Here is a 24,287-nt window from a genome sequence, read left to right as displayed (position 1 = left end):
CATGGACATATCCAGGTGTTTTATTGAAATTTGGTCAGTGAAAACCAATATGCTATTCCTGGCTTTGTAATTATAATTTTTTTTAATATTAAGAAAATCTGACAGTCATTAATTTAGAGCTATTTCTAGTTTTTGAGCTATTGTCCCTATCAATATGTTGAGGAAACATGATACAAACCAAATTACCATGTGAGGTTTTTGCCACAAACAATCTGTTGGCCAGGCCCAGTGGCTCACACCTGTAATCTCAGCACTTTGGGAGGCTGAAGCAGGAGGATTGCTTGAGCCCAGAAGTTTGAGACCAGCCTGAACAACATAGTAAGACCTCATCTCTACAAAAAAATAAAACTAAATAAGCCAGGTGTGGTGGTTATACACCTGTGGTCCCAGCAACTCGGGAGGAGGTGGAAGGATCACTTGAGCCCGGCAGGTGGAGGCTGCAGTGAGCTGTGATTGTGCCACTGCACACCAACCTGGGCAACAGAGAAAGACTGTCTCAGAAAAGAATCTAGTAAAAAAAGAAATGTGGTGGGTGTGGTGGCTCATGCCTGTAATCCCAGCACTTTGGGAGGCCGAGGTGGGTGGATCACTTGAGGTCAGGAGTTCGAGACCAGGCTGGCCAATATGGTGAAACCCCGTCTCTACTAAAAATACAAAAAATTAGCCAGGCGTGGTGGCGGGCGCCTATAGTCCCAGCTACTCGGGAGGCTGAGGCAGGAGAATGGCATGAACTCAGGAGGCAGAGCTTGCAGTGAGCCGAGATCGTGCCACTGCACTCCAGCCTGGGTGACAGAGTGAGACTCCATCTCAAAAAATAAATAAATAAATAAAAGATAAAAAAAATTAAAAAGGAGGCAGGCATGGTGGTGAGCACCTATAATCCCAGCTACTGGAGAGGCTGAGACAGGAGAATTGCTTGAACCCAGGAGGCGGAGGTTGCAGTGAGCTGAGAGTGCTCCACTGCGAGAGACTGTCTCAAAAAAAAAGAGAAAGAAAGAAATGCATGTGAAATCTTCCTTGTATGATATTAATACTTTTTTTTTCTTTTTGTTCTAGGCGAGGCAAACCTCTCTACATTTGTAAGGAAAGATACAAAGTTCTTGAGCAACAGTGGATTTCTCATACTTTTGATCACATCAATAAAAGATGGGGTCCACATTACAATGGGCTGTGACGCTCCACCTCAGCATTGCATCATATCGTCATTTTTGCTACAAATTTATTTTTCAACAATAAGCTTTAACTTAATTTGGGGTATTAACACTTTTGCTGAGGGAGAAAAAGAAAACATACATTATGACGCCTTTCCAAAATTAGGTGCTTGGTAATCACGTTAATGGTATAATTTTTTTTTTAATATCTATCTGGAGAACATTAATAACAAGTTAAATTATTCTTCAGTGGTCATTTTTTAAGTGCACAATTAATAAGAAGCACAACTTGTTCACAAACTCGTTCAGAAATTATTCTCCCAACAATGCATATCAGCTATTCATTGATACTTAGAGTGGGTGTGATTTATTTGACATTTTACTGCTTCTTTCTGTGTGTTTTAATTTGCATCTGCTAAGCATAATGCATCTTTTTTCCCCTGCCATTCTTGTGTTGATTTGAGAATTTTTCTGTATGTAATTAGAAAAAAATGTAAAACATGATTTATGTGAAATATTGTATAGTAAAAGTTGGTCTAATAGTAGAACTTTAAAATTTTTTCTTATTGTGAGGAATCTGTTAAAAGTTTAAGGCTTTGCTGAAAACTTAATTCATTCTCAGGAATTTCATAAATCTCCCCAGGTAAATAATTGAAATAGCTGTAAAATAAGTAGATAGCTGCTGTTAATACAGTACATTTTTGGGGGTATATGTGTGGTTGGGGGGTCCTTAAAAGTCAAAATTTGCCATTTCAGTTGGATGAATTACTAGAGGTAATAACAAATCTTACTATAAAATCAAGAGGTTTAAGAACATACACTGGGCAGATGTTGATTCCATGCATGCCCACCTTTTATTACCAAACAAGGTTTTGTTTATATGATTGTATTAGAAATGCTCAGACTTCCCCAGAAATGAACCATAAATTTTGGAACTTCCTTTCAGCTCAAGAGGTTCAGCTATATTCTATTTGTGCAGTGCTATTTCTGCTCGGTTTCCTAAAAGGAAAAAAAAAAGTGCAGTGGTGGTGACCCTCATGAATGAGCCATGCTTCTGCATTCTTCTTAGAAACTGCTGTGAAAAACAATTTATGTTTGCAGGGTTTAAAAATCAGTAAAAATGGGAATGATTGAGCTAAAACCCACTCTATGAGAAGGAAGATTACTGAAAAGCATGTGACATGTTGCTACAAAGATTTTTTTTCCTAAATGATTCAGTAATTGAATGGTTATTTAATATATAGTGCTATCAAGCAATCCCTGGTACTTTGGACTTCCATGGCTTGTTACATAAAATTACATTTTTACATGTAAAAATAAACTAAACAAATCTAATGATAAAGTATAAAAATAACGTCAGATCCATGTTCTAAAAAATTTTTGTAATGACATGACATTACAAGAGTATAAAAATGGACATTAAATGATGGCCTTGCATTAAAATATGGGAAGCAGAGCAGTACATATTCAAATGTATTCAGAAAGTCAAAAAATTACCTATAGTTCTACAATAAAATACATGGAAATAGCTTGCTATTTTTATATACATTTCCAAAATATTAAGATAACTTTCTGTAAGACTCAATGATTCTGTTTGACTAAATAGCTGTCCTTTCCAACACATTGCTACTTTTTTAAATACTGTATCATAAGTTCAGCCTGTCATACTTTTTGCATTGATCATTATGAATACCAGACCATTTGTAAGTGTGTTTGAAGAGCAAAATGCTAATTGACATCTCTAGTAAATACTGTTACAGGATTCATGAACTTGAATAATTCTACAGTTTGAAACTCTGATGCTATATATACATGGTATAATGTATTCAGACTTTGATTACTACTTATTTAAAATGGAATGTTTTATGGTTGTGCATATGGATGTGAAGTGAAAATATTAGCCTTAACTTTAAAATTTGGGTGTTTGATAGTGTTTATTTTGATATTGGTGAATTAGTCACCAGTAAATTTTAAAAAAGCACTTGGTTGAAAATTGTACTTGAATACATACATGCATGCTGCTAAACTAGAACTTTAATTTTTCCCCATAACTTTTATAAGTCCCATTTATAAACCCACTTTTAAAAATAACAGGTCCAAGTTAGAGTGATGTGTGTATATTATTCAAAAAAATGTACTGGTGTGATATCTTGTATGAATGATCATTTAAATACAGTACATTACTGTAGAAGCTAAATTGATCTTTATAATTAAGCAGAAATTACAAAACTAGGAATAATCAACATTGTAAGATATGTTAATAAAAACCTGCTGTCATTTGGTTTGTGAAAGGTCCTTAAAATGTTTACTGCTTACATGTTTTTTTTTTCACCAAAGATATTGACAGTAATATATGTGAGTGAACATAGCTGAAAAGATCAAAGCACAACATAATTAGTAGTTGCTTTAGGGTGGAGTAAGTGTAAAGGGTTTGCTTTGCCTTTTTTATTTGCAGAGTTCTTCGTCAGTCCTTGTCTCATAATCAATGCACAGTCTTTGCTAAGTGTGTGTGTTTGGTAGGGGGAGAAGGAAATGGTTTTGTAGATCTGAGGAACTGTAGTCTCTGTTCTTTTCTGAAAGTTCCCAGCCAGGCTTCAGAAATGTTTAGTGCTTTATGAGAACATTTATTTTGAGTGGTTTGCATTCTTGTTTGAATTGACAGTACTCACCCCTACCTCTCCGTCCTGAAGCTCACCAGCCATTTATCAGCTAGCAGTCCGTTTCTCTTCAGACCTTTCTCTGTTTTATGTATTCCGATATTTACTGATTCCTATGACTTAGAAAAAGATGCTGACTAAAAGCACTGAAGGCTTAGAGGAAACAGCAATATGGGAGGAGATGTGGTCTAAGACTCTCTGTATTATCTCCAGGATTCTAATTGCTGACTCTCAAATGGCTGTTGATGGCTTATATTTGAGATCATATTTGGGGTTGCGGGGGACACAAAGCATGGTTTTAACCACTAGAATCAAATCAACAAGAGAAGATGAATTCATTGGTGAGGATGCCTGATAATTGATGATTGTGGGAGAGCAGATGACTTATGACTGTGTCTCAGTCCCATTCACAGCACATAATTCTTTCTTCTGCCTTATGATCTGGCTAGATGATATCAAGCACTGCTTAGTTCAACAGGGATGAGCTGGAGTGGGCAAAACAGCAACACAATCACTTCTCTATTTGTGACACTTCAAGCTCCCTATTAATGAGGCATATCAGGTATGGAAGAGCTATGACCTGCCATCTTAGTGTACAGTAATCTCCAAGCAGTGGAATGAATTCACTGATGCAACACAGTGAAAACACACAATGGAACCTTGTGTAGAGCTGCCTTTGTGCAAGTTAAATTAACGTAAGATGTGACAGTACCAAAATCAGTGAGGTAGAGCCCAAGAGCAGACCAGAAGGAGTGGGGTCAAGAGCACAGATAAAAGCTTCAGGTTGAGGGGAAAAGATACAAGAGAAAAGGAAAGGAAGTCTAGAGCAAAATAAGAGGATTTGTGTCTGATTCCCTCTTCTCTTGGTGACAAAGGAGCAGGATCATGTACCGAGAGTGAACAGGCCTAGCATATCTGGGGGCTTGAGATAAGTGGCAAAAGCTTAGACATATGCTAGGAGAGAGAACTGGCCAGAAATAAGGGGAAGCACCACTGAACTTACATTGACAGCCGAATGGGGTTAGAAAACCCAAGTTTAATGGAGACAGTTAGAAAGATTCTGTAACTTTATGGAGCCCCTGAGTTGAGCAGCTTAGGACCTGAAGGATAGAAATTAGGCTGCTAAATTAACTGGGGTTTGGAGACACAGATACATTATGTAAAGGGTGCAATATAAGTTGATAAGAGAATTAGGGGTGCTGGTTGAAATGAGTGTGGGGTTCATGTTGGATTTGTAGGATAAATTGAGGGGCGTAGGATTGGAAGACACAATAAGATTTAATAAGACAATGAAATCTTTCAAAGTTTTCTTTTGAACTTACGCAAAATTGCTTCAATGTTGAAGCATTTAAGTTCATTTATTTAGTAAATATTTATTGCGCTCCTCCTGCGTACCAAGCACTGTGATAAATACTGGAAATACAGTGGAAAAGAAGTCAGATATAGTCCCTTCTCTCATCTCGCTTTCTGTATGATTAGTGTTACAAATGGTATGTGTGTTTGGAGGAGAGGAGAAGTAGAGTAGAAGGTGCTGTAGATGGACCCTCTAAACCAGACTTGGGTATATGAGGAGGCTTCCAGTGGGGAGAGATGATGATTCCCAAATATTGTGTAGGTGATATCTGGGTGAAACAAGTGTGAAGAACAGTGATTCAGGCAGGCATAGAGAATACTGTTTGCAAAGAGTTGAGAGAGCACTTTGCATGTGGATGTGAAAGGGAATCATTTTGACTGTAAGCATAGGTGCTTTTGAGAGGTAGGTAAAATCTAAATTACAAAGAATTTTGTAAGCCATGTTGAGGGTTTTAGACTTTTTTAGAGAGCAATGGGAAGGCATTTTAGGGCTTTAGATAGTAGAGTGACATCAGATTTGCATTAGAAAAGTCAACCTGGCTGCACTCTGGAGAAAAATCCACTAGAGTGGAGAAACCTGCCAGGTGTCTGTTGAAAGACTCCAGATAAAACATGATAGTTGGCTCAAGTAGGGGAGTTGTGGTGGGTACAGAGAGATGTGGACAGTATCTGAAGAGAGTTGACAGAATGCAGTAACATAAGGGATGGACAAGAATATTGAGTGCCTAAGGTGTGCCAGATACTAAAGTAAGTTATAGGGATCCCACGTTGAACAAGACAGAAAGGGTCAGTGTCTGCCTACAGTCTGGTGGAAAACAACACTGATTATGATTACAGTTCAATAGGATGTTATCAGCAAGTTAGGCTATGGGAATCAATAGACTCGTTTAGTTTGGGAAGTTGACAGGTTACATGGAAGAAATGATATTTAAGCCGAGACCTGCCTGAAAAAGTGAGCTAAGTGAAGGAGGGAATGGGGGAAGGCATTCTGAAGAATGCAGCACATAGACCCTGAAATAAGAATAAGCAGGGTTGCACTCGAAACTAAAGGAAGTACAGTATGGTTGAAGCATAGAAAGCAGAAGAGCATGTGGTAAGAGCTGGTGCAGGAACAACAGGCAGGAATCAGATCATGGCTTCTTGAGTAATGTTACGGATGTTGGGCTTTGTGGCCTCTATTTTGGTTATTGCCTCAGTTTAGAGCAGAGGGTCAACAAACCTTTTCTATAAAGGGCCAGATGGTTTCTGTCACAACTATTAATCTCTGCCATTATAATACAGAAGCATCCTAGACACACACACACACACACATATATGCATATGGATGTATATATGTGTGTGTGTGAATGGGCATGGCTGTGTTCCAATAAGACTTAATTTACAAAAGCAGTCTGTAGGCCAAGAGAATGAGAGGAGGGGAACAGGAACATTTGGAAAAACCATTCAGGAGGGTAACTCAGTAGCCAGAGGAGAGATGAGGATGGTGTATGATGTATACTAGGGCAGTGACAGAAACCACTTATGGTCTGGCGTGATGGTTGGTTTGTTATTTCATGAGCTAGAATCAACTTTATCCAGGTATAAAGTTGACTGTGATGTGTACAGATTTTGACCAGTTGAAAGTGAGGCTTTTGTTAGTCATCCAAATGGGGATGTGATAATTGATGGGTTTGAAGGGTAGATGCTCAGGGGAGTCATCACCAACAAATTGTAAATGAAGCCGTGGGAATGGATCTCATCCAGAGAGAAAAGGGCCTGTGGTAATACCCTTAAATACTATCTTCATTTAGAGGACAAGCAGAAGATGGTTAGCCTAAGGACAAGATTGATGAGAGATGCAGATAGGAAGGGGAAAATTTGGAATGTGAAATCCTAGAAGGAATGATGTTTTTTTAAAAAGAACCAGTCAACAAGTGTCAAGTTCTGTGGAGAGGTTAAGAGCCAAAATGTATTCATTGGATTTTGTGACAAAGGAGGCAATTGATATCCTTGATGAGGATAGTTTTGGTGACGTGGTTGGGGTAGAAGCCAGAACATGGCTTTTGGTGGTTACAAAGTAGAAAATTTGACAATAAAGTGGAGGAGTAGAACACAGTTTCCTTACTCTCCTTGGCATGGTCAGGACTTCTGCAGGACACCTGGACGTGTTTGCACCAGATCCTACTTCTAATTAGATGTTGTGTTTAGTCTGATGGTATTGTTTACCATTTGAGTTACTTCTCCTTACATGAATATATCAATTAGGAATGTGTCCTGTTTCAAGCCGCAGAAAACCTGACTAAGAAATGGCCTAAAGAAGTAAGGAGTTTATTAGTTTCAGGCAAAAGAAAGGCTGAGGCAGGCATACGAGGAAGGGGCTGCGGCTCAAGGGAATCAATATGGATCTCAGCTTCTCTTGTTTTCCTTTTCCATACCATTAGATTATAGGTTTTATCCTCATGGCTGCAAGATGGCTGCTAATATCCAGGCTGCTATGAGGATGAAAGCGAGATAGTAGCTAACCTCATTTTCCAGGCAGGATAAAAGCAAATGGGCCAAAAGCCTTTTCCTAAGCCTTTATCTTTTGCTCAACAAGAGAAGCCCTTTCCTGGTGCACTTGTACCTACATCTCATTAGTCAGTAATGGTAGGTGGCCGCTACAAAATGCGAGGAAATCTGGAGGGGCGGTGGGGGGAATTTTAGCTTGCGAGCTGCTATGCTAAAGGAATCCAAAGGCAAAAAGGATTGTGAGTGGCTTTTTGGTGGCTAATTCAATATCTGCCACACTTTGGTTTCTTATCTGTGCAATGGAAACAATAGCTAATGTGATGATTAAATGAACATAGACACTGTTGCTTCCAGTAATGGCACAGTAAGTGATTCAGACTGTATTAGTTATCGCTGTGTTTCAGATTACTGTAAAACATAATGCCATGAAACAGTACACATTACATCACAGTTTCTGTGGATCAGGAATCCAGGAGCAGCTTAGCTGGATGATTCTGGCCCAGAGTCTTTTACAAGACTAAATTAAGGTGTTAGCCACAGCAGCAGTCATCAGAGGCTTGATCGGGGTTGGAGAATCTGTTTCTTTTTTTTTTTTTTTTTTTTTTTTTTGAGACGGAGTCTCGCTCTGTCGCCCAGGCTGGAGTGCAGTGGCGCAATCTCGGCTCACTGCAAGCTCCGCCTCCCGGGTTCACGCCATTCTCCTGCCTCAGCCTCTCTGAGTAGCTGGGACTACAGGGGCCCGCCACCACGCCCGGCTAATTTTTTTGTATTTTTAGTAGAGACGGGGTTTCACCGTGGTCTCGATCTCCTGACCTCGTGATCCGCCCGCCTCGGCCTCCCAAAGTGCTGGGATTACAAGCGTGAGCCACCACGCCCGACCTGAGAATCTGTTTCTAAACTCACTCATACAGCTGTTGGCCAGAGACTTCAGTTTCTCACCCTGTGGGCCTCTCCACGGTGCTGCTAACAACGTAGCAGCTGATTTTCCACAGAAGAAGTGACCCAAGAGAGGGAGACACAGAACACATAAAAAAGCATGCCTACAAGGAAAGCCCCGGTGTCTTTTATCACCTAATCTTAGAAGTGGCATATTATTTCTGCCAAACATGCCAACCCTGAGACCATGTAGGAGGTTACACAAGAGTCTAAATACTGGGGGGAGGAGGGATCATTAGGGGCCCATCTTACTGAAGAAAAAATGCCAAATGAGTGGGCAAAAATTGAAGAACCAGGTTTGCATTGTTTCATGGTACGTGTGAATTACAAAGGGAAAGATTGTAGCTTTGCAGAAGAGAAACCTGATAGATAAGTGATTAAAATTCATTATTACCAATAAAGACTTAATAAACCCCTAAATATGATTCACGGAGAAGTTATACAGTATCATTACTGCAATATAACTGCAAATGTTGCATAACTTTATTCTAATCGTGTAAAAACATAGGACAAAGTCAACCAAAGGACATTCTACAAAATAACTTACCAGTACTCTTTGAAAGTGTCAAAATGAAAGAAGAGGAAAAATCAAAGAATTGTTACAGACTGTAGGGGACTGAGGAGATATAACTAAATGCAATGTGAAATCTTGGACAAAATCCTGACACCAAAAATAGATAATAATGAGAAGACGCAAAATCCAAATAAAGTCTGTTGTTTAGTTAATAGTATTTAGCTAATTTCTGATTTTGATGATTGTGCTATGTTTCTGTGAATTGTTATATTAGGGGAAGCAGAGTCAAGGATATACAGGCACTCTGTGCATTATTCATGCAACCTTCTGTATATCTAAAATTTATTTAAAAATAGGAAGTTTTTTTTTAGAAAAGACCAATAACCTAAGAAAGCTTTCCTCAAATAAAAAGACCTGAGTTCTTATTGAAAGAGCCCACAGAGTACCAGGAAAATTGATCATCAATAGTAAACTTCAAGACATACCCTTGAAAAACTAACTATAAAGACAAGTTCCCAAGACTTAACAGAGAGAATTAGACTGGGTATTAGACTTTTGACAAGCAAGAACAAGGCAAAATTGAGCAGAATTTTCAAGAACGCCTCAAGGAAAGAAAGTGTAAGCCAATGATTTTATGTAAGGTCATGCTGTCTTTTAAGTATCACATCATAGAAAAATAGTTTAAAGTATGCCTACGTCAGTCTTTCCAGTGAAAATCTACTAAAAGATTGGCTTCATTTAACCACAAGTAGACTGGAGGAAACTTCAACTAGACTGTTGAAGTGGAGGTATTAATTGTACTCCAGCTCTAAAACAAAATCAAATCTTGGTCACAGACTGCTATTACTCTCCAGTGCCTGGAAAAAAATATCCTCTCTGGAGACTGATGACATCATCCTAATTCTCAAACTATTTCTGAAAGTGTTTCAAGTAAACAAACATGATGAGACAATACACAAAAGCCAGAATCAATAGAGAAATAATAAAAACAGATCACAGGGACTCCAGTTGTTATAATTACTTGACTCATGTAATTTTTTATTTGAAAAAATTTTAGAGATTCTAGTCCTGAAAAGATAACCAAAAATAAGAACTAAATGGAGCTGTTTATCAGATGAAATACAGCTAAAGAAAGACTTGGTAAACTGGGTTATAAATTAGAAGGAGGCATATAGAATAGAACACAAAGACTAAAAGATGAAAAAGGAGTAAGAGGTAAAAGACATAAAGCACCCTGTGAAAACACCAAACACACTTGTAATTGGAGCCCCAGGAAGGGAGAGGAGAGAGAATATGGCAGAGACAATATTAGAAGAGATAATGGCTGAGAATTTCTCAGAAGTGATGAATGACATTGAACCATAAATTCAGGAAGTTCAAAAGATCACAAATAGGATAAATGGAAAATAATCCATACCTAGAGAAATAATAGTGAAACTGCAATGAATAAAAAATATCTTAAAAACTGCTCAGTGGAAAAAGGATGGATTACCTCAAAAGGCTTCTGTCTTCTTAATAGTAACATTGGAATCAGAGCAATAGAAAAATATCCTCAAAATGTGGAAAGAAAACAACTTAACCGAAGATCCTCTACACAACAAATACTCCTCAAAAATGATAGCAAAATAAAGACATTAAAATAAAAATGGAGTGAATGTAACAGCAGCATAACCACAGTAAGGAAGGAAAGCACAAAAAGTTTTTGGGCAGAAGGAAAATAAGCCCTGGTGGAAGATTAAATTTTGGCAAGAAAATAAAAATTGTGAATGTATGTATAGTATAACTAAATGAACACTTTCTGCATAAAATGATTATGATACTGCATTATATGGGATTTCAGTATGTGTGTATGTTCGTGTTTAACAGAAATATAAGCAGACGGGGATAGATATTCCAAAGTCCTTGCATTATCTCAGAAAATGGTGAAGGTTAATATTATACTTAGGACATAGTTTTAAGTCCTTGTTGCCTTAGATTAGGCAATCATTTCCTAGATATAACATCTAAAGCAGGGAGCCCCTAACCTCTGGGCCACGGACCCATACCAGTCCAAGGCCTGTTGGGAACCAGGCTGCACAGCAGGAGGTGAGTGGCTGTGAACAAAACTTCATCTGTATTTATAGCCACTCCCCATGGCACCCATTACTGCCTGATCTCCGCCTCCTGTCAGATCAGTGGTGGCAGCAGATTCTCATAGGAATGTGAACCCTATTGTGAACTAGCATGCGAGGGATTTAGGTTGCTTGCTGCTTATGAGAATCTAATGCCTGATGATCTGTCACTGTTTCCCATCACCCCCAGATTGGGCTATCTAGTTGCAGGAAAACAAGCTTAGGGCTTCCATTGATTCCACATTATGGTGAGTTGAATAATTATTTCATGATATATTAGAATGTAATAATAGAAATAAAGTACACAATAAATGTAATGTGCTTGCATTATCTAGAAACCATGCCCTCGCTCCCACCCCCCAGTCTGAAAAAACTGTTTATCACAAAACCAGGCCCTTGCACCAAAAAGTTTGGGAACCACTAATCTACAAAGCACAAGCAATTGCCCACCCTTCAAAAGGAAAAATTTGACTTCACCGAAATTTGAAACTTTTGTGCTTCAAAGGACACTATCAAGAAAGTGAAAAAACAACCCACAGAATGGGAGAAAATATTTTCATATCATGTATTTGCTAAGCCTTCATGTCCAAAATAAAGAACTCCTATCAACAATAAAAGGACAACCCACTTAAACAATAGGCCAAGGACTTGAATACTTTGATCTGAGGAAGATATACAGAAGGCAATAAGCACATGAAAAGATTTCAACATCATTCATCATGACGGAAATGGAAATCAAAAGCACCATGGAATACCACTTCACACCCACTAGGATGGCTTTAATGAAAAACATGAACAGTAAGTGTTGAGGAGGATGTGGAGAAATTAGACTCTTCTTCATTGCTGGTAGGTATGTGAAAGGATGCTGTGTTCCCTCAAAAAGTTAAACAAAATTGCCACATGACCCAGCAATTCCACTCTTGGCTATTTACCCAAGAGAATGAAAAAATATGTTCACACAAAAACTTGCACACAAATGTTTACACAGCATTATTCATAATAGTGAAAAATGTCTGCCAACCAATGAATAAGCAAAGGGTGGTATATCTGCATGGTGGAATATTATTCAACCATAAAAGGAATGAAGTCCTGATACATGTTACAACATGGACGGACCTTAAAAACATGCTCAGTGAAAGAAGCCAGATACAACGGCTACAAAAGAGGCCATTTATATGACATATCCAGAATAGGCGTCTTTATACAGATAGAAAGTAGATTTGTGGTTGCCGGGGGTTGGGGGAAGGGAAATACAGAATGACTGCTAATAGGGATGGAGTTTCTTTGCGGTGAGTGGAAAACATTCTGGAATTAAAAAGTGATCATGGTTGCACAATGTTGTGAATGTGATAAAAACCAGTCAGTTACGCACTTTAAAGAATATGTTTTGTAGTATGTAACTGTACCTCAAAAAATCAAGTGACAATCATGTGCACTCAAAGTAGCAATGCATATTACAGTTATTTAGCCTACATTTTGACAAATTCTGTGATAAGGTGGGAAGAATACATAGTCATTAGAGATGAGTATAGGTCTGGGTTCAAATCCAGTCCACCCCTTAATGGCTGTGTGATCCTGGGAAAATCTCACTGAAATCAGTTTTCTCCTCTGTATAATGGAGATAATAGTTCACTTGACGCTTGTGGTGAGGATAGCTGTAATGTGTAAAAAGATACTTGTAAAGATCCAAAACAGCTGGATCCTTTGAAATGACAAACCCAAACCAAAAAATATTTCAAAAAGACTGATATAATAGCTGACAATCTCTACAATAAGCTCACAAAATATTGAGTTTATTTGTAAATATATGGTATTTGCAGAAAGAAAAGAAGTAGTGGTCTGAACTTGGGAGACCTGGAGATCCTTCAAAAGAAAAATGAAGAGGTTGACTTAGACTTAAGTTCTTCAGGAAGAGAGACTGCACTACTCACCTTCTTAGCCCCATTGCATTTTACTTCACCTGATATATGGACATACTTCATACATGTTAATGAAAGAAGAAGAGTAATATTATACCTTGGAAAGTTGATTTCTAGGATAGGTTTTTTGAAAATTTTTCAGATAGAGTATAAAGAGGGTAAAACTTCCAAACTAATGTGGGAGTGGATAATGCAATAATGAAAAGCAATCTAAAATAATAAGTGAAAAAGAAATGAAGCCAGTGAAAAATAAAAGTACAATAAGAGGGTGGTATTTAAGTTCACACGGTAATTACATTAAATTGCAAATGATCTGAATTCCTAGTTAAAAGACAAAGATTGTCAGACTAAATAGAAAACCAACACATGCTGTTTACAAGAGATACATATAAAACAATTACTGCTATATTTTAAATTACTCTGATAAAGATTAGCTACCAAAAAAGTAGCTATAGGTCATATATTGAATGGTGAAAGATTGAAAGCTTACCTTTGAGATTGGGAACAAGGTAAGATGTCCTATTTAGTTCAATAAGACAAGCAAAGGAATAAAAAGTATAATGATAGAATAAATAAAACTCATTTTTCAGTGATGATATGATTGTATACACCTGATATATGTACACAGAAAATTCAGATCTACAGATGTACTATTCCAATTAACGTCAATGGGTTACTGGAAATAATTTCTAATAATTTGATAAGTAATTTCTATCAAAAATAAAAAAATTTAAAATTTACTATCTAAAAGCATACAAGTATCAAATTTCTGAGCAATAAAAGATTTGTAAGACTTCTTTAGATAAAACAATAAGATATCAATAAGAATCAAAGAGAACCTAATTAAACATGTACATGTTAAAAATTGGTAGACTCATTGTAAAGATAGTCTTCCTTAAATGTATCTATAATCAGTGCCAATGCAGTAAAAATTCAAAGATAGAAAATTCAAGGATGAATCTAAATATTATATAGAAGTGTAGACATCGGCCAGGCGCTGTGGCTTATGCCTGTAATCCCAGCACTTTGGGAGACCAAGGCAGGAGGATCACGAGGTCAGGAGTTCAAGACCAGCCTGGCCAACATGGTGAAACCCTGTCTCTACTAAAAATACAAAAACTAGCCAGGCATGGTGGTACATGCCTGTAATCCCAGCTACTTGGGAGGCAGAGGCAGGAGAATCACTTGAAACTGGGAGGCAGAGGTTGCAGTGAGCTGAGATTGCTCCATTGTACTCCAGCCTGGGAGACAGAGCAAGACTCCATCTCAGAAAAAAAAGAAAAAAAGAAATACAGACATCAAGGTTAAGCCAGGACAAGAGCAAGGCGGGGAGATTCACTCTGTTATCCAGTCTTTTCAGTAGCAGTGAAAATAATGTGCAAGCCAGGTATGATGGCACATGCCTGTAGTCCCAGCTACTTGGGTGGTGGTGTGAGACTGTAGTCCCCGCTACTTGGGAAACTGAAGCGGAAGGCTTGCTTGAGCCCAGGAGTTCAAGTCCAGCATGGGCAACAAATAGTAAGACCCTAACTCTTAAGAAAAAGTTGAAAAACTACCTATCAGGCTGGACATAGTGGCATGCGTCTGTAGTCCCAACTACTCCAGAGGCTGAGGTCGGAGGATCACTTGAGACCAGGAGTTTGAGGCTGCAGCGACCCATGATCATGCCACTGTACCACTCCAGCCTAGGCAACAGTAAACCCTGTCTAAAAAAAAAAAAAAAAAAAAAAAAAAAACAAACAACAAAAAACTACCTATCAGGTACTATAACATGTTCACTACTTGGGTGAGGGGATTATTAGAAGCCTACCTCAGCATCATGCAATATACTCATGTAACAAACCTGCACATCTACCCCTGAATCTAAAAAAAAAATTTTAAAGAAGATAATATGCAGTTTGTGCAAGGGTAGATAAGTAGACCAAAGGAAAAGAGTCAAGAGTGCAGAAAGACAGCTGTGCATATATGAACACTGATTTATAACAAGGGAAGTACTGCACAGCAGTGGAAAGAGGATGAGCTTTTCAATAAATGATACAGTCTATATTGGATCCCATCACACCATACAAAAATCTGTTCCAGTTAGATCGTAGCCCTAAGTACAAAAAGCAAAACAATAAAGATACTGGAGGATGTCATGGTCATTAATGTTGTCCACCAAATATTTCTAGTTCCTTTTTGGGTCCATGTTAGGATTATAATTCCCTACCCCTTGAAACTGGGTATAGCCACATAACTTGCTTTGGCTAATGTCACGTGACTGGAAGTGATATGTGCTACCTGTGGAATTTTTCAAAGCCAGTGAGTGATCATTCTGTTCTTTTTCCCACTGTCATGACAATTTGCGATGTTCCAGTTGTCAGCCTAGGTCTCAGTTTGAGAACAAGCCAATCTGGCTGGATGAACAAAATAAACATGAGCAAAACCAAACCCAGTGTTTTAATGTGATGAGATTCTTGGAGTTGTTGAAACGTAACTTGGATTATGCATACTGATAGAAATTGTTAGGAGGAACAGGACACTTTTGTAACAAAAAGTTATTAATATATGTATTAATGATTTAGAAGTTGATGGTAGGTGATAATGAAGGATGAAAGGGAGATCCATGTTATCCAGGAGCAAAGTATTTGTTGAGCTGTTGCATGCAGTAAATTATAAGATAATAACACACCAAATGAATTTGTGACTATAAGGAAAGGGGCTGGAAAACAGAATGTGTTGCCTGGCAGTGTCTGCATTACACAGGGTATTACATGGAAGAGATAAACCCATATATACGTAAATGGCCATTTTGTAGCAGGAATAAAAAAAATATAGTCTAGAAATTTGGGGGATTTAAGAGTTGGAAAACACAACTGCTCTTAACCATAACCACTAACAGATAAACCTGAGAGAGCTTTGAGCAACAAAGATTAAACTCAGCCTTGTGGCAAAGATTAAATGAGATTATGGTCTTGACACCATGGTTAAAACCTCTGAAAAGCTTCTGTGAAAGTGTTTGTCTCAGAATCAAGGTCCAACTAACGGTGTGTAGCAGTACATCCTTTCAATTAGACAACATGGTTTAAGGAAAAGAGACTAAAAGTGCCACTCTCTCACTGAAGTCCTGATAAATTCAATTTACCCGAAAATAAGTTGAAAGAGAGTCATGGAAACTAGAAAGCAATGAATAGAGCAAATCGAAGGAGAATGTCTAGAAAGGAGCTGTTGATGTAGCTTTTGAAACGGAACTGATTGGACTCCAACATAGAAAAAGTGTATGTTTTTAGGAGAGTTGTGTTGTTAAACCATAAATCTAGATATTAAAAGTCTGCGACTCTTTGGGACTTGAAATGACTTTGTACTACCAGCCATATATGGGAAAGAAGCTGAGAGAACTGCACAACTCTCATGGAGGCATATTCTCAAATGCGCACTCCAGATGTGGACCAAGAGTATAATGGGAAGGGAATATATTCCCAGAGCCTGGAGCCACAAGCTACTAAGAACGATGGACAAAGGAGCTCTTCCCAAGGAGCAGAATCTGGACCTAACCGAGAAATATTACATACCCACCCCTAGAGAGACTTCAGAGTATCTTCCCAGCCACACTTCAAAATTGCTATGAATCAGTGACTACTGTGTTTAATTTTCTTTCTTTTCTTTTTTTTTTTTTTTTTTTTTTTTTTTTTGAGGCAGTCTTGCTCTTGGCTCTGTTACCCAGGCTGGAGCGCAGTGGCACAATCTCTGCTCACTGCAACCTCCACCTCCCAGGTTCAAGTGATTCTCCTGCCTCAGCCTCCCGAGTAGCTGGGATTACAGGTGCATACCATCACACCCAGCCAATTTTTGTATTTTTAGTAGAGATGGGATTTCACCAAGTTGGCCAGGCTGGTCTCAAACTCCTGGCCTCAAGTGATCAGCACACCTTGGCCTCCCAAAGTGCTGGGATTACAGGTGTAAGCCACTACACCTAGACTAATTTTTTAATTTTCTAATTGGAACTGTTTATTGTTATTATCTAATCCCTTTTCCCTTATTATATATTCACATTTGTTTTCTATGTAATTAGACTTTTTTACTAAAATGTTTTTCTCTGCAACAAATTTTTAATAAGTATGATTTTTAAAATGTGTATTAAATCACTTTATATTTCTTCTCTTAAAGTGTTCTAAGGAAAACTAATCATTAAAATAAAAACTCCAGGGATTACAGGCTTTAGTTAGATACAAAGAAGCAAAGGTCAAAGTTAAACAAAATTTGTCTAAAAGGAATATGACAATTTTAAGTAAAATATATATAAGCAAGTACCAAAGGTTAATAAGAAAATTTAGATGAAATAAAATTAAAGGTTTTTGGCTTAAAATGTTTGAGAATTCCTGTCTGAGGTCAAATATTTTATTTTGATTTTATTTCATTGTTAATATTGGCCCATATATTCTAGCTAGTTTCCTTTAAAAAATAGATTATAGTTCTTTTGCCAGCCATTTGCTGTTAAATTTTCTAAGTTATCCAAACTAGTTATATTATATGGATACTTTAAGAGAATCATAATTATGTAACTTTACCTCTAGGCTTCTCTTTTCTTATATGACATTTGGGTTTTTTAAGTTTATGAGTCTTTCAGTGACCTTTGCATTTCTTCAGATCAGTGCCCCTGGCTTTAGTTTTTCCAAAGGGGATATCTACAGTGGATGATCATGTAGAGATGATCCCATCACCTTGGAGACCCAGATCTACACAGATTGGTTGCTTGCCTGGAATGGGTATTATAGTCAAGCAATGTCTCCTTAATGTTCTTAGTTATTTAAAGGAACAGTTGCTTCAAAGAAATTACTTTCTCTGTAATTTTCTATTATAACATATAATATATAATTATATGTATTATATATAATAATATATAATTGTATGTATTATATATAATAATATATAATTATAATATATAACAGTGAGAGATCCCCAAAGTTCCTGACACACTGGAGAGTCTGGTTTAGAGACAGTTCAGGAATAACCTTCCTCCACTGACTTTCCCCACACCGACTACTCCCTGGATGTGCTCCTAGACTGTGCTTTCAACTTGCCCTCTACTTACTGTTATCCTCCTTAAAAGCAAACTCTGTACTATAAATGGTAGCAAGAGGGAGATCTCTGTGGTGATTGAAAGAATCTTATGTTTGATTGCAGTAATGAATGGTTACACAGAACCCCATGTGATAAAATGACATAGAACTGTACACACTACCCATGTCAGTTTCCTAGTTTTTATATTGTACTATGATTATGTATGATGTAAACCCTGGGTGAAGGATACTGGGACCTCTCTGTACTATCTTTGCAACTTTCTGCAAATCTATAATTATTTCAAAATAAAAAGCTAAAAAAGAAAAAAAAAAGACTGGTGATTCTGTCCATTCCATCTCTCTTTGTTTTTGACCTGCTCGTTGACAACATATGTGGGGCCTTTCTCAATATCCTCTAATTGTGTTTAACCATCAGCCTTGAAGGTTTATTTTTCTTGGTTTCAGTTCTGCTTGTTTCTAGATTTCACTGGCTTACTTCCAATTCTAATAGTACTCTGGCCCCCACCGCTATACTTATGTCATCATTTGGAAAGATAGACAGATACAGTAGAAAAAAAATGTACCTACATATGGCCACACATAAAGATTTATAGGTCAGAGATTCATTATTCAGGGGACTGAACAATGACCAGATGGGCTTGGCGAGGTGGCTCACGCCTGTAATCCCAGCACTTTGGGAGGCTGAGGCAGTTGGATCACCTGAGGTTGGGAGTTCGAGACCAGCCTGACCAACATGGAGAGAAACCCCATCTCTACTAAAAATACAATATTAGCCAGGTGTGATGGTGCATGTCTGTAATGGGAGGCTGAGGCAGGACAATCACTTGAACCTGGGAGGCGGAGGTTGCAGTGAGCAGAGATCGTGCCACTGCACCCCAGCCTGGGCAACAAGAGTGAAACTCCGCCTCAAAAAAAAAAAAAAAAGAAAACCAGGTGAAGTTTTATTTTTATTTACTTGCCCGTACACCGTATTTACTTAAGTTCTATGTTCTTATGTTATTCTATCCAAAAAAACCCCAAGGCATACAATCTTCTACATTTCACCAGTAAGAAAACTACCACAGTAACAGAAATAACTGCCTCAGATGATTCAATCAGTGAATGGTCTGACCCAACATGGCGCTAAATCTTTCAGATTTTTCAGCTGTAACTGTTTAAATTAGCCACGAATATGACAAAGATCAAATGCAAACAGGCAGTGTACCTAAAAGAACTATCAAGCATTTCTGTTTTCTGTGGAAATTGATGGCAGGAAGTGGGGTAGAGGGATATAGAAGTGTTTTATGTATTTATTTGTTTTAAAGCAACGTGTATTTATTGAGGGCCTCATGCTTAAGGCCCTGGGTCGGTTGTTTCCAGGAATACAAAGAAGTCAAAAGTCCGGGTACTCAAGGAGGTGATACTATAGTTGGTGAAACATTAATTTACCTGTAAAATAAAAAACTAAGTAGTAACACAATTACAGTATGAACCACACATGGCTAGCAGAGTAAAAACTACAAATGTCCCAGCATTAGAGACATTGATATTATTGAGAAATACAGACTTTGATGAAGGGGAAAGGACACAAAAGATCCAATAGAAGGTGGGAAGTGGAGGGTGGATGTTCTCAATCTGCTAGAAGGAAATGGGGGCAATTGTTATGAGCATAGACTTGTTTTTAATCATACAACTTTATTCTCATTTAAAAATTTTTGTGGGTACACAGTAGGTGTATATGGGCATAGACTTTTAGATCAGATAAATCTGGGAGTAAATCTCTTGTCCATCTTCCAAGTAGGTCTTTGATCTTAGGTAAGTGATTTAGCCTCTCTGGTCTCAGTTTCCTTGTCTATAAAATGAGGATTATAATGGCACTGATTTCTGGGGTCACTGGGAGGATTAAATAAGGTAGAGCAGGACCTCCTCCCCGACTTGATGCCGGTTACTGCAAATATCTTCCTCACTGGGTTATCTGTTTTATTTGAATTTTGCCTATAGTGCTGTTCCTGGAGGAGAAATGTTTGGTTTTGGTATCAAATTTATCAATTGTTTATTAGTTTGTCCTTTTGGGGCGACTTGTTTAAATTAGTCAAAAGTACCTGGAAACCTGGTAGCAAAATGAGAACATAATATAAATAAGTAATTCACAGAACCAGAAATCTGTATTATTATTATGTGGATGAAAGAAATGCTCAGCCTCACTAACAGTCAGGGAAATATGGCTAAAAGCATAATGAGATACTATTCTAGAAAGCATTAGGATTTCTTTGCTGGCAGTACCTGGCAAAGATAAATATGAATACTTCATGACCCAGCTATCCCAATCCTAGATATATATTCCAGAGATACTTTTTTTTACACAGGAGATGGGTAAGAGAATATTCTCTGCAGTGTTTTTTGTTATTCAGCACAAAAGGAAAAGACAGGTTTTTTTTTTGAGTAGTAGATACATGCTGAGGAAACTCTGCGGCTGTCAGATGTGCACATGGTAAGAGAGATAATTGTACAAAAACATGACACTGGGTGAAAAAACAAAAAGAAATAAGATCTATAGCCCAAACCATTTATGTATACTAAAATGTATACACATTAAAAAACTCTATATAATTTTAAAGAATGCATTGACATCCAAGGATAGTTTCACGAACATTCTCTAGGAACCTATGTTTGGGGGCAAGAGGAGGACAGGAAGAGAAGAATTGGGGACACTGGGAAAAAAAAAAAAAAAAAAAACATAGACAGACCTTGTGCAAATAGGGGATGATTATCCCAGCTCTCTGACCCTAAGAACAGCACTCCCTAAATAAAAGTATATACTCCATGTTTTGAAAGGACCACTAGTGTTAGTCATAGTGACAATAGTTACTATCGGTGATAGGTAACAGTGATGAGTAAAATATGGGTGAAGCTGATGCAAATTTTATAAAACAAAAAGATTTATAGAGATCTAAAGATATTTGTAAATGACTGTTAATTAGATACAGTTAAATCAACACATTTTTCAGGTCATTCTGCTAGTGTTTAATTGGTTAATGCCAAATGCAAACTGCAATTTCAAAATGCAGTTTACAAATGTTTCAAGACATAATAGCACTCTATTTTCTTTTTGTGTTTATTATTATTAAACTTTTTGGTGTGGAACAAATTTTCAGAAAAGTGCATAATTCATAATTGTTTACTTTAGTGAGTTATCACAAAGTAAACATATCAACACCCAAGTCAAAAATAGAATGCAGCAGAGATGCCAGAAGCCCTCCACGACCCCACCCAGATGCTACACCCTTTTTCCTTTCCAGACGCAATTACTGTCTTCCAACACCATAGCTTAGTTTTGTCTGTTTTTGAACTTTTGTTTAGAATTTTTAAGTGCCTTAGTACAACAGAAATTTTTAAAAATCTGAAGTTGGATATTAGACCTATATTTGAGATTTCATTTTATAAATGGTGTTTTCTTAAAAAATTCTTCATTTCCAACGGTTTATTGCTAGTATTTAGAAATCAAGTGATTTTTGTGTGTTGGCCTGATATGTTTCGACCTTATCAAACTCACTTATTAGTTCTAGGAGATGTTTTTTCTTTTCTTTTTTTTTTTTTGTGGTAGCTTTTTTAGGATCTTCCATGTGGATAATTATGTCATCTGTGAATAGAAACAGTTTTTTGTTCCTTTCTAATTTGTATGACTTTTATTACTTTTTCTTGCATTATTGCACTGATTAGGATATCCAGTCAGGGATAAGAGAGATAAGAGCAGATCCTTCCCTTGGTCCTAATCTTAAGAAATAATCATCCAGTCTTTAACCATTAAGTATAATGTTAGCCATATTTTTTTTTTAGTTGTCCTTTCACAGGTTAAGGAAGTTTCCTTCTATTTTTTAGTTTGCTGCTAGTTTCAATTGTGAAGAGATGTTGAATTTGTCAAATTCTTTTTTTGTATCAATTGGTACAATCTTTACACCATGTATAGGGTAGATTACATTTATTGACTTCTCCCCCTCCCCGTGGAAGTTATAAAAGGATTGCTTTTTTGTTGTTGTTTTACATTTTAAGTTCCAGGATACACATGCAGGACGTGCAGGTTTGTTACATAAGTAAATGTTTGCCATCGTAATTTGCTGCACCTATCAACCCATCACCTAGGTATCAGGCCTCACATGCATTAGCTATTTATCCTGATGCTCTCCCTCCCCACAGCCCCTGACAGGCCACAGTGTGTGTTGTTCCCCTCCCTGTGTCCATGTGTTCTCACTGTTCAGCCCCACTTATAACTGAGAACATGTGGTGTTTGGTTTTCTGTTTCTGTGTTAGTTTGCTGAGGATAATAGCTTCCGGCTCCATCTATGTTCCTACAAAGAGCATGATCTCATTCCTTTTTATGGCTGCATAGTATTTCATGGTGTATATGTACCACATTTTCTTTATCCAGTCTATCATTGATGGGCATTTGGGTTGATTCTATGTCTTTGCTACTGTGAATAGTGCATTTATTATTGAAATCAGCCTTATATTCCTAGGATAAATCCCAGTTGATGTTAGTGTACTATTATTTATTTATAATGCATTCAATTAACTAACATTTCATTGAGGAATTTTGCATCTATGTTGATGAAGGATATTGGTCTATAGTTTCCTTGTATTGTCTTTGTCAAGTTTTAGTATCAGGGTAGTGCTGGCCTCATAAAATGAGATGTTTTCTGGAAGACATTGTATAGAATTAGTATTATTTCTTCTTTAAAGGTTAGGTGGAATTTGCCAGTGAAATAATTTGGGCCTCTTGATTTCTTGTTCAGAAGATTTTAAACCACAGATTTAATTTATTTACAGTTTTAGGACTATATAGGTTATTTGTTTCATTTAGAGTGAGTTTTAGTAGTTCGAGGTTTTTGAGGAGTTGGTCCATTTTATCTAATTTTTTAGTCTATAAGCATTGAATTGTTCATAGTATTCACTTATCCTATTAATGCATATTAAACCTCTAGTAATATTCTCTTTTTCATTCCTGATAGAATTTATGTCTTTCTTCTATTTTCAGTCTTCCAAGATATTTGTCAATTTTATTATTTTCACAGAACTAGCTTTTGATTTCATTTATATTCCCTATTGCTTTTCTGCTTTCAATTTCATTGATTTCTGCTCTTTATTATTTCCCTCCTTCCTCTGACTTTGTCTTACTATTCTTTTTCTAGTTTCTTTAGGAAGAAGCTTAGATTATTGGTTTGAAATTTTTCTTTTTTTTCTGAAATTAGTATTTAGTGTTTGGGTATCTTTCTGGTTTCTCTTTCAGTTGATGATTTCTGGTTTAATTCCATTATGGTCAGAGAACATATGTTGTATAATTCCAATTCTTTCAAATTTGTTAAAGTTTGTTTTATGACATGCAATATAGTCCATCTTGGTAAATGTTCTATGTGTACTTGAAAAGAATTCTGCCGTTGTTGGGTGGAATATTCCAAAATTTTCAGTTAGATACAGTTGGCTGATGACGTTCAGTTCTTATAATCTTGCAGATTTTCTATATACTAGTTCTGTTCATTACTGAGACAGGAGTATGAAATCTCCAACTCTAACTGTAACTTATGTGTTTCTCCTTTCAGTTCTATTAGTTTTTCTTCATGTTCGAAGCTCTGTTGTTAGGCACACACACATTTAAGATTGTTCTGTCTTCTTGGTGAAATGACCATTGTATCACTGTAGAATGCCTTTCTTTATACCTGGTCATTTTCTTTGCTCTGAAGTCTACTTTGTTATTAATATAGCCACTCAGCTTAAAAAAATGTGTTCCTGGAATATATTTCTCCATCCTTTACTTTAAACTTACCTATATCATCATATTTAAAGTAAGCTTTTTGCAGATATTATAGTTGGAACTTTAAAAAAATCATTCTGATAATCTCTGTCTTTTAACGTGTATTTAGACCATGTACATTCATGTAATTATTAATAAATTTAGATTTAGGTCTATATTTTTAGTATTTGTTTTCTGTTTATAAGTATTTGTTTCTGTTTTCAGGCTTGTGAGATCCTAAACAAAGAACCTAGTAAGTTCTGCCCAGATTTCTCACTTACAGAACAGTAAGATAACAGACTTGTATGGTTTTCAGCTGCTAACTTTGTGGTAAT

At 37.0% G+C, this 24,287-nt stretch overlaps 1 protein-coding gene and 1 long non-coding RNA gene across 8 annotated transcripts in view; one reads left to right on the top strand and one right to left on the bottom strand.

The window, feature by feature from the left end:
* Window positions 1–3,442, top strand: part of UBR3 (ubiquitin protein ligase E3 component n-recognin 3) — a 270,447-nt gene extending 267,005 nt beyond the window's left edge. For all 4 annotated transcript variants that reach the window (XM_058441285.1, XM_058441287.1, XM_058441284.1 and 1 more), the window contains one exon: window positions 1,057–3,442. In XM_058441285.1, coding sequence (XP_058297268.1) covers window positions 1,057–1,174 — 118 coding nt within the window. In that variant the 3' untranslated portion in view covers window positions 1,175–3,442. The remainder of the gene's footprint in view (window positions 1–1,056) is intronic.
* The window catches only part of LOC131383869 (uncharacterized), a 90,126-nt gene extending 71,974 nt beyond the window's left edge, over window positions 1–18,152 (bottom strand). For 3 of the 4 annotated variants that reach the window (XR_009214271.1, XR_009214266.1, XR_009214270.1), the window contains exon 1: window positions 17,676–18,152. This is a non-coding gene — a long non-coding RNA (uncharacterized LOC131383869). The remainder of the gene's footprint in view (window positions 1–17,675) is intronic. The other variant, XR_009214269.1, reaches the window with a different exon arrangement.
* Between the last annotated feature and the right edge of the window lie 6,135 nt (window positions 18,153–24,287).

Source organism: Hylobates moloch, unplaced genomic scaffold (genome assembly GCF_009828535.3).
Source record: "Hylobates moloch isolate HMO894 unplaced genomic scaffold, HMol_V3 SCAFFOLD_1, whole genome shotgun sequence".
NCBI lineage: Eukaryota > Metazoa > Chordata > Mammalia > Primates > Hylobatidae > Hylobates > Hylobates moloch.
Note: the sequence above shows the minus strand (reverse complement) of the source record. Positions and strands in the feature narration are given on the sequence as shown.